General features: G+C 42.3%; 2 protein-coding genes across 8 annotated transcripts in view; one reads left to right on the forward strand and one right to left on the reverse strand.

Moving 5' to 3' along the window:
- The window catches only part of CFAP44 (cilia and flagella associated protein 44), a 42,219-nt gene extending 28,982 nt beyond the window's left edge, over window positions 1-13,237 (forward strand). The window contains 13 exon segments of the mRNA XM_042031817.1: window positions 380-545; window positions 1,843-2,020; window positions 3,100-3,585; window positions 5,003-5,206; window positions 5,605-5,800; window positions 6,793-6,903; window positions 8,373-8,503; window positions 9,649-9,765; window positions 10,365-10,566; window positions 11,256-11,416; window positions 12,199-12,333; window positions 12,830-12,937; window positions 12,940-13,237. Of these exon segments, the coding sequence (XP_041887751.1) occupies window positions 380-545; window positions 1,843-2,020; window positions 3,100-3,585; window positions 5,003-5,206; window positions 5,605-5,800; window positions 6,793-6,903; window positions 8,373-8,503; window positions 9,649-9,765; window positions 10,365-10,566; window positions 11,256-11,416; window positions 12,199-12,333; window positions 12,830-12,937; window positions 12,940-13,089 (2,345 nt within the window). The 3' untranslated portion in view covers window positions 13,090-13,237.
- Window positions 13,238-14,327: 1,090 nt separating this feature from the next.
- Window positions 14,328-16,571, reverse strand: part of BOC (BOC cell adhesion associated, oncogene regulated) — a 54,955-nt gene continuing 52,711 nt past the window's right edge. For all 7 annotated transcript variants that reach the window (XM_042031823.1, XM_042031818.1, XM_042031821.1 and 4 more), the window contains 3 exons: window positions 16,194-16,273; window positions 15,364-15,557; window positions 14,328-15,030 (listed from right to left, as the gene is read on the reverse strand). In XM_042031823.1, coding sequence (XP_041887757.1) covers window positions 14,846-15,030; window positions 15,364-15,557; window positions 16,194-16,273 — 459 coding nt within the window. In that variant the 3' untranslated portion in view covers window positions 14,328-14,845. The remainder of the gene's footprint in view (window positions 15,031-15,363; window positions 15,558-16,193; window positions 16,274-16,571) is intronic.

Consider the following 16,571-nt stretch of genomic DNA (forward strand, 5'->3'; position numbering starts at 1 on the left):
TTTAAATCTTTCAGTAATAGGGTTTCTGTCTTTCATCTCAGTTTGTTTTCCCGAGTCCAAGATAAAGAAATAGATGTGTAAGTACAGGTAAAGAAATATAGCTGTGGTATGTTTTTTTTGTACCTACATACAAAGTAACACTCATACATAGTATGTTTTTCATGTTTAGGTCAATGCCAGCAATTGTCTGTCAGCCCCATGGGTAGAATGTGACTAAAAGTCAAGTCAAAGACCCTGAATATTTTCAGAACATCCACTACAACAGAACTATCCTGATTTACATCAGCTCTACAGGAGCTGTCCGGAGGAGTTTCCAGTAGCTGGGACTGCACTGTGCTGCGTGGTATTTACATCTTCAGATGGTTATTTTTTGTTTCAGAAAGTGTAGTTTTTGAGAATGAGGCTGAAAAGCTGGAGACGCCAGAGGACCGAAAGCCAACCACGCGTTATATAGAAAGCAAACGTGAGAAAATCAGAAGAATTGTTGAGAAATATGATGCACTGAAAGCCAAGATCATGAAGAGGAGGGCAGAGTGGCATGAATTGTGAGTCTTGAACTGGATTCTGTTCCCTTTTAGTTCTGCTTCTTGTCTGAGGTCAAGTAATACTATTTAGCTGTCCTATGGCATTATAATCTCTCTGCTTAGGTTTTTATAATCCTAAGGGCTGTAATTAAAACAGATGAATTTTCACGTATCACTAAGTCTTGAGAGAGCGTTAGAATATATTTAGTTTCTATGGTTCATCTAAAATATTATCAAATGTTAATTTAGCTAGGTAGCTACATTTTCAGATAGGGAGTAAAATGTGTCTAAATTGATCATGACTGAGAGACACCTATGCCGTTACAGTCAACTTTTAGTGAATCCTGCCAGCACCATGTGGAGCAGACACTGTAACAGCTGGGTGAGGTCAGCAGTGTTAGCATCTCAGCCATTATGTGAGTGTGATATGCCTTCATGCTCCATGCTGGTCTTTATCTTGAGAGGCAAGAAAGGGGGACAGGACATCTTCCACAGAATCATAGAATATCTTGAGTTGGAAGGGAGCCACAAAGATCATCGAAGTCCAACTCCTGTCCCTGCACGTAGCGGCCTCAAGAGTCACACCATGTGCCTGAGAGCATTGTCCAAATGCTTCTTGAACTCTGTGAGGCTTGGTGCTGTGACCACTTCCCTGGGGAGCCTGTTCCAGTACCCAACCACCCTCTGGGTGGAGAACCTTTTCCAAATATCTAACCTAAGTCATATCTTCGAATAACCTCTTTTTCAAGGCCGGGTTAGATGGGGTTTTGAGTGACCTGGTCTAGTGGAAGGTGCCCCTGTCCATAGCAGGGGCATTGGAACGAGATGATCTTTAAGGCCCCTTCTAACCCAAACCATTCTGTGCTCATGGCAGTACAGAAGTTCTTCCTTAGGAGACGAATGACAAGGAATGGGACCAATGTAGAGTCAGAATACAAAGCTTTTGAGGTTATTGAGTGTTCAACAATGTAGAGTAGGTGTTGTGAGCTGCAGGCTGGTAGATTGTTGATGTGCAGCTCCCTGAAATTGATAGCGGCATGTACTCACTTAATCCAGAACTCAGTCCAAGTGTGAAGATTTAAACTTTTCCATGGCAGAGCTGTGTTTTAAGAGTTCTTAGGGGAAAAAAAAATCTGGGATTTTCATTTAAATGTGCAAGGATATTCTTTCCAAGGTAGCCATTCTTTTCTGAAAGAGATGTATCACTCTTTCACCTCCCAAATTTTGTTGCACAAGTGATGTGCAACATGAGGGTATGAAATAACTGTTCATTTTTATGCTTCTGTCTGAAAGTTCAGCTTTATTTTGTACCTACCAGATACAAGAGCAAACCTAGAGATAACTATGAGAATTCTGAAGATGCTGAGGAGATCAAAGAAGAACGGGCAAATATTGGATGTTACAGGCTGAAGACTGCCACTAACGACACACTCACCGAACACGAGCGAATGAACACTGAGAAGAAGATGATGCAGCTTGTATCCCTGGAAGAGTTGGTATGTAAAACTGTGTATATTGCCCCATTTCTGGGGGGAAGCGAGGATAGTGTATTAATCACTAAAGAAATTTTTTGAAAGGAATTCAAAGTGAGTGTGGGAATAGGCCTTGAAGGACAGAATGCTGTTTTGAGTAAGTTTTAGTTACAAATGAGCCCTTCTCTTGTGAACTGTCTTGTGCTTCACCAAACCCAAACCAGAATCAATCTAGGGTGGCACTTTATAAATGAGAAAGAGAATTTACCTTTACTAGTGCTTCAGCAGGAACACCTGTCTTTTTGAATTATAAGAAAGTCTTATAATCTACTAAAACAGTGAGCTAAATAACACCTGCCGTGAAATAACTTTACAAATACAGGGATGTGAGCAAGGACAAGTATTCTAGTGTGGCCTCTCTGTATTTGCACTTTGGCAATCATTGCTTCTGGAGTTGGAATTCTGCTGAGAAACCAGATCTTTTGGAGTCACCTTGCTGTGGTAGGACTCCTACAGCTGCCACATATCTTTTAACCATGAAGACATACTAAGTCCAAATGTTGTACAGTATCTTTGTTGCTTTCCTTGTGACTTCTGTCCCCTCATCCTTCTCACAGGAATGGCCTTTCATTGTATTTGGCTGGAGTGCAAAAGAGTGACACTGGATAACTTTGACAGTGAGGTCTAAGCATTATAGAAGCAATGCTACAGTCTCAGGGGATTTGTTGGATCATTTTAGTCTCACACTTGAGCTTCAGCACTTTGCTGTAGTGCTGATGCTACCAGATACCCAGTGATTAACACAACTCATTAGGACAAAGAAAGGGAATAGTTCTTGTCATAGATTCTGGGCTTATACAGATGAGGAATTCCAGTTGCTTCAGGTGGGTGGTGTGTTATTTTCTTTTATAAAGATCAGAGAAGTTTCTGACAAGTATATTAATGATAGATCACATTCAATCATTACTTCATGTAAAAAGAGTCAACTAATACAATATCCCCGTATCACAGAATGATTAATAATCCTAATGTTAGCCTTCTTGTGTTGGGGAAGACTACTTCCTCTGTTGGAGAATCCTACTAAAATTGTTTTTTCTTTGCAGATCCATAAGATGAAAATGAATATGAACAAAGAGATTGTGTCTTTGCGGGATCTCAAGGTTTCTATTATTGAGGAAATCAAGGGTTTAGTGAAGGAATTGAAATCCATACAGGCAAGCTTAGATTTATCAGAACATCTCCCTCTTCCCCCGATTCCTCGGTTGCACCCAGATGAGGTTCCTGAAAAAGTAATTGAGTACAACAGTGACGTCCTCCTAAAGTTCAAAGAGGAGCAGGAGGCCAAGGCAAAGCTCAAGGAACCACTGGAAGGGTGTCCCTCATCTCGTGCATTTAGGCACGTGTTTCTCCGAAGTCCTCCAGTGGAAGAGGGTGACCCCATGGCACAGGCTGGAGATGCATCAGCGGTGGTCACAGAGGAGCAGAAGGCTTTCGACATGGAGAAAGCAGAGCCAACAGAAATGGAACTGGAAATTTTAAAGAGGGAGAAGATAAAAAATCTATACTTGCAGGAGACCTTGATTAAAAAGGTAGGAAATTGAAAGTTGTTTTTGTCAGATTAAAAAATCCCACTGGATCATAAATGAATCCAAAACCCTTTCTGTCTCAGGATTGCAGCTACTCTAAAATGCTAACTGTTGCAAATTTGCAGTGTTAATCAGTATAAATCCATAACTATGACCTGTGTTCTATTATCACTTGAAAAACAGATCTTAGATTTCTTATTGATTGTTCCATGAAACTATGATCTTAGTGGCCAAAAAAAAAAAAAAAAAAAAGACAAGTAAAATGTTAGACATAACTTGAAAAACTTGAAAAATTACAGAGTTAAAAAAGGAGCATCACTACAACTTAGTAGATTCATGATGATCTCAGCTCTTAAGCAACTGTAATGTCAACTTTTTGGTCTCAATAACTACTTTGTAGGATTAGAAAAGCTACAAAAGAGAGTAACCAAAATGCTTAGTCATGGAAAAGATTCTTTCAAAGGTACATCTAAGGGGATAAAGTATCTTTGGCCTGCAAAAAGACCAACTGAAATGGTTGTAGAGATGCGATAAAATTCTGAATAGCTTAGAAAAGGAGAGTGGGAATAATCTTTTTAAAGAAGGAGAGATATTAAATGAAACGGTCACATAGAAAGCTTGAAGCATGCAAATGAAAGTAGTTTTTCCTATCCAACAATAGCTAAGCTGTGGAAACTCAGTGCTAGGATGTGGGGGAAGCTATAATTTGATAAAGTCTGGAAGAAAAATCCACTCAAAGCTGTTGAACAGAAGCATACCACTTCAAGCTCAGGATGCTCCTAAGCCAGTTTAGGAGGGTACAGAGAGCAGTATACCAGAGGTGTGCCACTGTTCACTTGTTCGCTTCATTTCTTAGCACCTTTTCTTTATTTTCTGCTGCTGGCCATTGATTCTTTGGTCTGCCTCAACACAGACACCCTTGTGTCTATGTGTATGAAGGTTTTTAGGGAATACCCAAATTCTGCTGTAAACATCACACATCTATAAGTTAATGTTAGCAGCTGCTAGTACTGATTTAGCTGTAAATGTCTAAGGGAAGAGCTGGCAGCTATTTCGAAAGAAGTCTGTCAAGGCAGAAGACTTATTTATTGCTGCATCTGGGAATGTTACATAAACTACTGTAAACTACAGACTACTCTAAAACATTCTAGGAAGAGTAAAATACTTCAAGGATGGAGGGGATGTAGTGAAAGATTCCTGTGAAGCCCTGGTGATTCTTTTATTATTGTGCTGAGAACAAAGACACATTTGGGATTAACTTTGTCTTTCTAAGTGCTTAAATACTGTCTAGGAAATAGAAAGTCTGAGTTGTTGATTTGGCAGAGAGAATTTTCCCCTTCTGCTCCTTTCTCTAGCTTTGCATGTTTGACTGCACTGGTAATACTTTTCCTGTTCTTGATTCAACTCTCCTGTGCTCCAGATCAACACACTGGTCATCAACTTCGATGCTGAACTTCGCCTTTTGCGGCACAAGAAACTGAAGATGGATATGCAGATGAAAAGTGCTGATCTGCGCTGCATCACATGCTGTGATGAGCTGATTATCCTGAAGAAACTTGAGGTACATGAGAACCTTCTTGAGGAGCAAATCTGTACCCTCATCAATGAACAAGAGGACATACAAGTAAGTAGACCACGTGTACCATTAATGCATGGCTTGAGACAAAAGCAAACCATAAAGTAAATGGTGGCATCCCTTGACTTTGTTTGAGCACTGATCCGGTGACTAATGCTAAACTTTGAAAAACAGGAAACTCGTGATGATCAGCCTACTAGGATGGTCACTTCTAACTTCCAATACTTATTTTTGAAATAATCTTAACATTTGTATTTTAATAGGTCCTTCATGATGCAACGTGACTAATCACATATTTTAAGAACATACTTCTAGGTGATGCTTAATTGAAACATGGGTTTAAAGGGAGAAAGACAAGTTTTGCATTTCCACGTCTTCACAGATGCATCTTATTTACATACACATGGGTCGTACCTTTTAACTGAAGTAGTTTTTTGTTTGCTTAGTCAAAATTGAAGAGCTACATTGCACAAATGGAGGATAGAAAGTGCGAGATTGTAATGCTTCAAGAACGTGAGAAAGCTCTTTATGCCAGCTTCGAAGCATCCCTTGGAGAAAACAACGAATTTGCTGATTTTCTGACTGATATTTTGAAGAAGGAAGTTGAGTTTGTGGGAAAAAAAGAAGTAGGAAGAGAAGCAGGTTGGAGATTTTGTTCTTTCTGCTTTATGGATTTGTTGCACATATTTCCATGTGGTCAAGTACATGTCTCTGTCTAGCTGGAGCCCTGAGTACACACAACACTTCAGTCAGTTCAAAACCCCATAGATCAGCCCTATCCAGATTTGTTTATAGACTGACAGCATGTTCTGTGGCAGTCATCATGAATGATAACAATGATGTAATCCAGTTTCTAACATGACTGCAGTTGGTCTGATAAGAGCTCCTGCAATTTACGTCCTGTTAGTCAATACTGAGGACTGATAACTGGTAAGAGGAAGAGGCACAGCCTTAAATAGGTGCTTCCTATGCTGCACCAATGGGAGCTATGGATAAGTGATTAGTCTGCCACATTCGTGACATTCTGCTCTAATCTGTCCATTGACTAATGAGAGATCATAAACCTAATCTGCAATCATCTATTAGTCACAGGACTAAACATAATATGGAAAGGATTTAATTTGTCTTAGTGACTCAGTTTTAAGCTGTTAAAGCTAGGCAGTCTTACTGAGCTAAAATACTTGTGCTCTCTCTGACTTGGCTTTCGGTTTCAAGTGGGACATGATTAGCAAAAAGTGCAGACAATGGTGATGCTTTTATGACAGAGTTATGTTTCCATACTCTGCTTGGTAGATTAATCTCTGTAGTATAATGGTAAACCCACACTGTTTGAATTCCTAACACATATAAAGAGAGGAAATATTGTTGAAGTAAGTCCCAAAAACATGGGCTGCACCTGTGCCTTTTCCACTACTAGGTGATCTCTCTCCCTCTTTTTTTCCCTCCTCTTTTTTTTTTTTCCTTTCTGTGAAAACATCACATCAGATCAATGCAATAGGCACAAGGTGCCTGGATTCACATACTACCAGAATGATCTTTCATGGGTTACTGGGCTTGTGTTCACCAGCACATTGGCATAATGCATAGCTGGTGGGTCTGGAGTGTTTTGCAAGCAGCCTATCTGTTTCTTTCAGATGAAGAAAAGGAGAACAAAGAGGAGGATGGTGAAAAGCCTGACTTAAAGACTGATGAAGAAAATTGTGGATCTGAAGATGTAGCCTTTGATGGCTCTGTTTGCCCAGAAGGTACCTAAGCTGTTATTTCCTTGTGTTAACTAGTTGTTTAGCTTTAGGGGCAATATTATGTGTTTGAAAAGAAAACACAGAATTTTTAATTATTCACTGCATGTTAAAGCCATGAAGGGCTGGAATGTGTGTACCCCTCCTGTGCGCAGCATTTTTCCCCAGGAAACTTTGGTCAAGATAATAAAACTGCTGGTAGTGTAGACTACCCTAATTAAAGAAGTTTGGAAAAATAAAACTTAGCTAAGCACTAAGGATTAATTATTTTGTGTAAAGACGCATTCACCATTTCACGGCCATTTTCTGGAGAGAAAAGGCTCCTCTCTGGAGTGGAGCAGTGGTAAGGCTTTAGCTGCTCTCTGGAAACCGGCTGCCTGGCCTGGCTGGATCCCTCCCTGTTCAGGGACGTTCTGAGGGAGATCCTCATGGTGTTAATTTAAGCTCTTTGTTACCACCTCGTGGATTTATGCAGCAATTGCCTGTTGCTAGGCTGCTCTGAAAAGTTAGGAGCTTTACTTTGCAAAATCCTCTTCATTTGGGCATTCAAAAAAGGCAGGCAACCTCTCTCCTTCCATTTCTTTTGTACAAGTTTAACTAATTTAGGATGTTTTTTAAAAAAAATCTGTGAGTGGTGTGTCAGTGACCATTTTCAAGTTCGAGCTTACCAACAATTCACCTTCCCCTTTTTTTAAAATTGGATTTTAATATCATTTCCACAAATGGAATTTTTTTATTAACTCCTCATTCATCTCATTTTTCAATGGAATGTTGGGAAGAAATAAAGATTTTTACTTCTTATTCAGAAAGTCCAAATTGCTAATTTAATAGGGAAATTACGTGTTGCATTAGCCTCTTCATATTTTAATCTTTATGTGTAATTTTCTTTGCCTTTATTGAACCCTCTTTTTTCGTATTATGCCTGCTGATTTGGGCATAATTGTGCCCTTGTTTAGCGTTACTGAAATCACAGTATTAGACAGAAATTCACAGATCTTCCTTACCATCACACAGGTTCTATGAAATACAGCTTTGTTTACAAACAGAGCTTTAAATGATCCCAACAGCAAATTCATAATTTGTAGGGAAGGGTGCTATGGAGAAACAACTGTGTGCTCACAAAATTGAAGATTTTACTGCAACATGTATTAATTACTGGGACTGCATTGCTTACAAAAGCTAACTTTTTGAGCATTTGGCTTTAATGCTGGCTTTGATGCATTTAATCTGACTTCTGGAAACAAACGGACTTGACTGAATGTAAAGAAAAAGAAGATCCATCCAAGACATTCACCTGGTCATGGAGGCACGTGGTCCATGGGTTCATGTTTAAGGAAGTTCTAGGAAACCAAACCCACAATGTTATTATGGGGAGTGCTGGGATTGTGCACAATAGGAGAAGGTACCAGCTCTACCCAGTAACTCCAGTGCAGTCACAGTGAAAGTAAGCTATTCTTTGACCCTTTCCCTCTCAGGCTGCAGTGAGGACCTCTTCTGGAACACCATCCAGCTGCAGCAGCAGCGGATAGGCATTGAGAAGGCTTTAGAAGAGGAAAAGAAAGTTGCTGCTGATCTCAAAAAGGAATATAATACCTTGGCCAGAAAGGTACTGTAATGTTTTCTCAGCAAGCATCAGCATGTTAAATGTAGTGCTAGTGATTAGTGCTAGTCTAAGATTTAAAAACAAAATCCTAACTCTTTGAGAGGCCTTTCTTTAGGAAGAGGTATCTATGGTAGCACAGAGGCAGGAGGCAACTCAACATGGGTCACCTCTTCTCCTGAAAAGGGTAAATCAAGTTGGTCCAACCTTAGCTTTCATGGGGCTGGATGGAGGCTTTAGGTCCGGTTCCTTCCCAGCTGTCTAGCCTCGTGCAGCAGCAGGAACTGGATTCTCTGGTTCAGATGAAATACATGGTGTGGCCTGGCCTATCCTCTGTGTGTGTGTAAAGGAGCAGAGAGAGATTGAAGAATACTTACCCTAACACAAATCCAGGTTAAAATAAACGCTTTTTATTAAAAACATTTTATAATTCTATTCTTCCATCTATTTCTTTTGCTTTTAGTTATTTTCCTTTGCTCTTTGTCACAGGTAACCACTGAATAAAGTCTTTTGGTACAAATTTTCTGTTTAGCTTCTTTGAACGCCTGCATTCATTAAGAAATTTGATTTGTATTAATTCAAAAATATCTTAATTTGAAGAGTTATCTGGAAGAGAGAGAGTGCTACCAAAATAACGTTATGCAAGTCTTGCACTTTTATTGTCTCAAAAATGTTCCATCAAGTGTGCTTAACTTAGAACATTTTTTTAGTTTTTAAAGGCTTTCCTAAGTGCCAGCTGCCACATATTCACCCTGGGGCATGATATTTGAGTCTGAATTGTTTCTTTCTCATGCAGAATCAATAAGCATTTCCAGGCATAGCACAATAAAAATTATCTTGCAGGCTCTGTAGATCTACAAGTGCTTTAGATGCTAAACAAAGCAGCTGTCTCTTGATACATACTGGTCTTCTCTAAGGAGACATTTAGGAGTGCACATGTGTGCAGAGGTATTCAGGTTGGAATCTTGCTTGCATATATGTCGATGAGCCTTGGGTTTGCCTGTGAAACTTACCTATCACATGTAATTTTAAAAAAGCACATTTTTCATATACTTCTTTCCCTTTGGATCAGGAACTCTAACAGAGCTTTGCTGCCTTACGTATTTTAAGTACTACAGGATTTTGTTTGTCCACAATTTGTCTTTCTACAGGAAAAAGAAGTAGAAGCCAGTCTGGACACAACAAACAGGGAACTGGAGGCCTTTCAGTGGGAAAAGCTGCAGAGACTGAATGAGCTGTATGTAGTTGTGCCTTTGAGACTCCATCAGGTAATTCAAGATGTTGTGCATCTGTGCGTGCAGAATGGCCTGTGTACATCTAAACAATAGTGTTACTGTTCTTTGGGGCCTTTAGTTCCCCATCCACTCTGGTCTCCTGGGAGGGAAGTGCCCTTAATTGAACTTGATGCTACTATTTCCTCTAGAATTCCGTTTTTTGTTTTGCCTTCTCCTGTGCTGACAGAAACAAGGTAAGGACAGGCAGGCTGGCCCATGGCTGAAATGTGCATAGTCTTCAAGTGCTTTATAGGTTCAGCATGGTATTTTCCTTCAGGTCCATACTTACTGATATTCTCCTGGGAAAAAAACCCCAAAACACCCCCTCAAAAAAAAAAAAAAAAACCCGAAAAAAGACCGAAAACTATTGAAACTAATGGGAGTTCTGCCCAATTCAATAATGCCACGTTGGATACAATGCGTTCATTTACACAATTTTCTGGCCCAAAAAAAGAGTTGTGCCCATGCTTACTATTACCTCACTCACTGGTTCTGTATTTATCACATTTGTATATATCACATTTGATATACAGACATCTCCAGCATCCTTAATAAGTAAAGCCAGCCTTGCTTATTTCTGGCTGCTTTTGCAGGTGCAGTGCTTGGTTGATGGGCAGATGCCCCATGACTTCTCTCAGACTTTGGTATTTACCAACCAGTCCTTGCAGTACCTGCAGAAGAGAATTGTGGACCTACGTAATGAAAAGATAATGCAAAGAGAGATCCATAAGAAGGCCCGGGAGCAGCATAAGCAGCTTCTCCAGGACAAAAAGGAGATGGAGGCAGAGATTCAACGTGAGTGACAGAGACTCTGGACAACACAGCATTGCCAATGCTCCTTCTGTCCCCCTCACTGGGTGCGGGTAACTCTCCATGTCTGGTCTCTATACTTGCACAGATGTCACAGAGGGTTACTGCAGAAAATAGAACAGATCAAATGGACTGTTTTGATGGAGTAGCTGTAGTTCTCTAGCACTGCAGAGTCACCAGGCTGTGTGAAATAATTTGGGAACTTAGTATAAGTAGAGCTGACTAAGATGAGACACTGGAAGTCTGGATACGTGTTTGCTATTTCTGGTTGTAAACCAGAACTCCTAGGAAAAAAGTAGTTTCCCCAAAGATACATAAGCTTTTTCTGGCAATTTCCTCCTCTTGTAATCTGAAGAATTAAACAAGCCCTATTCAAAATACTTTCCCAAGAGCCAAACCCAAAGCTGTGTCTAGCACCACCAGACTTGCAGAGGCCCTGTACAGCCTGTGGTGTGGGAGTGCCTTACTAGGACTGGCTTAGAGTGTGGCTTAGTGACTACACAGGCGGGATCATGGGCAAGGACAAATGGCATTACTTAGCTGTGAGCTCTGTGTGGTTTTGTGTGAATTATTTTTTACAGAGCAAATACCAAAGAGCTCACACAAAAAGCTGGGGTAAGGCAGAAATTCTTATTAAGAAATGAATGACAGTGCTGCCATTTGTGCCATGTTAGGACTGGAGGAGAGGTGCAATCATCTGATGATGGAGAAATTTGGTCGGCTGGTTGATTTTGAAGCAGTTCAAGCACACTCTGTTAACATACCCATGGAGAAGATGAAAGTGAGAATAATGGAGAAAGAATATGAGCATTTTGTGGAGCTCAGAGAATGGGAGGTAAGCAGCAGGAAGAGGAGGAAGACGTGTGTTATGATGATCCATTATGGCTTCATTTCCCTGGGGGCTGAATAGTTACACTAAAATCTTTTGTGAACGTGCTCATGTTTGATTTTTTTTTTTTTCACTTGTCATTAATAGACCATAATGTTCAACTCCAATTTCCCATCATCATTCCTACCTCTGCTCCAGTTGCTGATGCACATCCTATTTTTCATGGAAGTAGTTGATCTCTTTGTTTCGCTTTCCAAAACCTCATCGTCCTACTTCATTCCCTATGAGAAGCTCTTGCAGAATGCTTTTCTCTGGTTCTCGGGTGGCATTAGGCACCTACTGCCTTCTCCCAGTGCCTTTGGTGACAAACTGAGTACAGGGCAGGCTCCAGGTCATGCCTGGAGTGCCAGTCTGTGCAGTCTGAAAGTTCATGTCTCCATTTGAGGGGGCCTAAGGCTCAGCTACTGTGGTGCAAGCAGGCAACACGCTTATGCTGCCCTTACAGAAAAGCACAGGAGGGTACAGAAGTACTATGTACCTAATGGCTTTCTTTTTCCCCTACTTTTTGCTTAACTGCTTTACTTACTTAGGCATTTGCAGTATATATATATAGGTTAAAAACAAGAAGATGACATTCCACTAAAGGTACTGTGAGATCAGGTGGTGTGTGTAGGATAAGTCTGTTGTTTACCTGTCTTTTTTGACATTTACGTTGTGCCTAGCACTTCTTTCCCACTCCACACTCTTTGTCCTCTCTCATCCCAGATCAACTTTTTACATCTTTCTAGAAAAGAATTGTAGTCCTGCAGCATCAGCTAACAAAGCTGACAAGGGAAAACACCAGCAAGCTGCACCAGCTGAACAAGTTTTGCTGTGAAAAGCATCAGCTTGAAACTGAGCTGGAATCGCTGACGACTGATCTGGTGAGTCTTTTAGCCACTGCAATGCTTGCAGGTTTGGGACTGTTCAGAAATGGGTAAGGGATCATCTGGCCCTCACCAGCTCCCTGGTCTCACATCCTGCTCTGCAGTCAGCAGTTTGGGCTATGAGTGGGACAGGCTGAGTGGCTGCTCCATACCTTAGCAACTCTGCAATTTCTTACTTAGCTGCTTTCTAAGACTGAAACAAACTCATCTTACTTCTAATTAAAATATGTCTTGCAGGAATTAAAGAAATATTCCTTTGTTACATGGAAACGGTCATTTAGCAAAGCATTACAATGGAAAGTGGATTTATTGCTCTCTTCTAGGGAGTAAGTCTGTGAACCTTCACTCTGACTTTCATGTAGTTCTGACTAAGGAGTGGAGGAGTCATGGAGCTGTCCTGCTTCTTGCAAAGCTTCACTTTCCCTGCTTGAAATGAATTTCTACTGTTCATTCTCCATGTTTTATAGGAGCCATTTTTTTCTTCTCCATACAGGGCAGAGATTTTCAGGACTCCCAAACTACTGACATCAAAGAGAGAGCCAGGCTGGAGTCACGGCTCATACACACGACTCGTGACGTGGTCTTTCTGAGAGAGGAAATCAAGCGGGTCAGAATAGAGAGGAAGTGAAAGAACTCTCTTCCCTTAGCAGAAAAGGTGGGTGCCTCTTTCTACAACCTTTACCACAGGACTCTGAGACTCCAACTCCCTGTTCAGAAATGCTACCTAACAATCCTTGTCACCCTTACAATTAACTCTGGCAGCAGTCATGCCTGGAAGTGCAAAATTGTTTTGGCTATACAGGGGTTTAGTTGTAAAGGGTTATATTTGTTTTTTCTATCAAAATACGACTGTAGCAACTGATAGGGAATAAAAAATTGCAAATAAAACTACTAAATACTGCTATCAGTCCATTGCAGAGGCTTACACTGGACAAGGTGCCCTGTGTGTGTCTGTGTGTGCATTGTGTCTGTGCGTGCATTATGTCTGTGTCTACTCTTCAAACAAGTGGCTGTGGAAAGCTGATTTGAAGTTTCACAGGGGCAAATACCGCTTTGGTACCTTGTTCTCAAGAATGGTAGAAGAGGTCTGCCTCAAGTGAGCATTTGTTACTGCTGAGCAGCGATGGCCCTGCTCTGCTACCTGGGCTAGAGTCAAGGGTGGTGCTACTTGCCTGGAGAAAGCAAAGGGGCCTTTGTCCTCAGGGCAGGACGTCGCAATTTACCTAGCAGGAGGAGGGTGTAACAATGCAAAGTCAGCCTGTAACTCCACTGGCTTGCATATGCCTGATGAGTGAGAGAGGGCCAAGCCCTGTGTGTTTTCAGGTGTTGCTCTTTTTTTGCCTCTCTTATTTGGTGTGGTGGCAGCATATGATCATTTACAGCACTTACCTTCCTTCAGCCCCAGGGTGGAGGGGTTGTGTTCTTCCAGTGCAAGGCTTCTGAGGTGCTAATTTTTAGTTGAACAAATTAAACAACTGCAGCTGCTCTTGCTGGTCCTCCCCACTGCCCACCTTTTGCCACTGGTCTTTGCGTCTCTGTCTGGTGTATGCTCAGCTGGGCTCTAGCCATATTCCAGCCAGGCACAAGAACTTCCTGCTGGTCCCAGCACAAGCGTGTGACTGGGGCTTGTGCAGCCTGCCTTTACAGGGGGTCCCTGCTGAGCAACACCCCTGGTGCAGGGAGCTCTTGTGCAGCTGCAGGTTGTGCCCTGGGTGGTGGGAAATGGCTGGAGCCCCAGGCGAGGGGCTGTCTGGCACGAACCCCTGGCCTAACCAAGGGCACAAGACATATACTGCCAGCTGGGTAACCAGAGACTCAGCTGGAGACAGGAAACAAGAAGAGCTCAGACTAAATATCACCAGTGACTATTTGGAAAACTCTAACTGCAGGAAAATGTCACCTTTCCCCAGGTGTCCTGCTTGCTGTATGTCTGCAGGTAAAAAAGAGAAGGCTCATTCTGTGTGAGGAATTAGCATAGAGCCAGGCACAGCAAAGACTAAAGCCTTTATTTTAGATGTTAAAGCGTGGATTTGTCTTTACAGATAGGCGGCTGCAGATGGCGTGTATGTGAAAGGTTGTTTAAGTTGATCAGGCAGAGTGCATAACTCCAGTCCATTCACAGGAATGTGTTCCTGGAACAAACCTTCCTGTGGGGGAGAGGAAAAGGCCTTTGTGACAGCATTATCTCTTGTGAAGCCCTCACTGCAAGAGGGTGCTGGATCTTGGTGGTGGCAGCTCTGTTTGGATCCATGTCCTGCAGTGTCTCTTGTCCAGCTGTTTTCCATTGTGTGCTCTGATGGACAGCAGGTGCCACCGAGAGCTGCTGCCTTGTTTCCTGGGTCCTCCTGTGACCTTGCTGAGGATGCCTTCTGTCTCCATAGCATTACAAAAGGCACATATACATCTATATACAAGTGCATAAATATATAAATAGGGGTGTTATACAAAAATAAATACCCTTTCTCTTTTTCTCTTTAGAATAAGTCTTTTGCAAAAGGCAGCTTGGTCCCTAGCTGGTGGGAGGATGAGTCTCTAAGGGTCTCAGTGGTGGAGGGCTGCTGTTCAGATGTCTTGGTAGGTCTTGACCCAAAGATGAGATCACCGGATTCTGGACATGGAGATCTCCTCTGGACTGGCAGTAATCTAGTCTTTCTACCTCTTCAACAGGCACTAGGCCTAAGCAGCAAGGGCTTCCTGAGGGGGAAAGGAGCAAGAAGTGATTACAGTGCACACTGGAATGAGAGATGCTGAGGGAGGCTTCTAGTGAACAGCTCACTTTTTGAGGAGGGGTAGTCTGATCAAAGAGGAAGATCTGCATTCTGAAAGTCCATGTGGGAATGTGATGCCATGATTATGCAAAACAAGTTTGATCTGAACTACAGGGGTGCATCAGTGGATCAGGCCTTAGGGAGATGATTCACAGCATTTGAACATGAGCCATCAGAAAGGCTCTGCAGTGAGATTTCCCTTCAAGCTCAGCCTAAAGTGATGAGATGAAGGAGGCATGGAGTTTTCCAAACTACTGACCTTGGTGGAAGAGGGTATCCCGTCGAGCATCCAGGCTAGGGCCTCCCACTTTGCTTCCCATCACTGGATGATGGAGGCCAACAAAGTGCTCTTGAAGGTGAGGACAGTCATCTTGTGGCTGAAGAAGCTGGTGGGTGGAGTCATCTGGGAGACTGTAGAGGAAAGAGCTGTCTTCTGTTCTGGAGCTGAGCAATCTGGGGAAGCAGGCAAAGAGGTTCAGTGCTGTTAACAGATCTTTCCTCCCTGAAAGATATTACTTGTGTCATGTCTCAGCCAGCTCATCAATGCTATGACACAGAACATTCCTAGATGAGGGGAAGAGCAGAAATTGGGATGTACTTGTGGGAGGGGAATGAGGTGATGTGGGACCTGGTATCCATGATCCAACAGCTGGTGAGTGCCACAGGAGCTGGGAGGAGTAGTGCCTCACAGGGAGCATGGTACGGAAGATGTCTGAACAGAGAGACACAAAGCACTCACAGCTGGACACCAGGCAGAGTCTGGAGCAGTTGTTTATCACCATCAATCTCAGATGTTTGCTTCTCTCATCCTCCTTTTAAATCTCCCACTTAGGAACAGGAGAAGGAAAAGGGGACAGAGTGGAGTAGGTCTTGGTCATCTCTACAATTAAATTATTCCTTCCTGAAATCCTCAGAGGAATGAGTTGTGCCAAGAGAATTTAGACCAAGGCAGCTTAGTGCTGGAGCATGGATTTTTTTCCCAAGAGAGCTGGGACGGATGGGAGTGTATTGAGGGCAGGCTTTTGTGAGCATGTAGTCTTGTGGGTCCCAGTGGAGTTGCACCCTCCCTCTCCACACACCAGTTCTAACCTGGAGGGCTGGTAGTCTTGCTGGGCACTCCCATTCTGTAGCACTCTTGCCTGCAGCAAGGCGTTGGTCTCCTCGTGTGACTGGAAGGAGAGAGAAGGATTCTTAGCAGAGCAATGGCACATGGCAGCATTAAGAAGCAGGTGCTGATCTGTGAGTCAGAGCCCTGGGGCACACTGCTGAAACTCTTACAGGAGAAGGCAGAAAAAGCTGAAATTGTTTCTTTTGTTTCTGAGGGCAGTGGAACTGAGCACTGAAAAGCTCACTGCACACTTACTGCTGAATCAGTGGGGGATAAGCAATTTATAGTCTCAGCTCTGGCACTGCCTGTTACCCTTTACAGAGTTCTCAGCACTGTCAGTCCCTGTTGAGCTTTGCTCA

The sequence above is a fragment of the Corvus kubaryi genome, unplaced genomic scaffold, assembly GCF_017639235.1.
Source record: "Corvus kubaryi isolate FWS band 111438036 unplaced genomic scaffold, C.kubaryi_AGA036_p1.0 37341, whole genome shotgun sequence".
NCBI classification, from domain to species: Eukaryota; Metazoa; Chordata; class Aves; order Passeriformes; family Corvidae; genus Corvus; species Corvus kubaryi.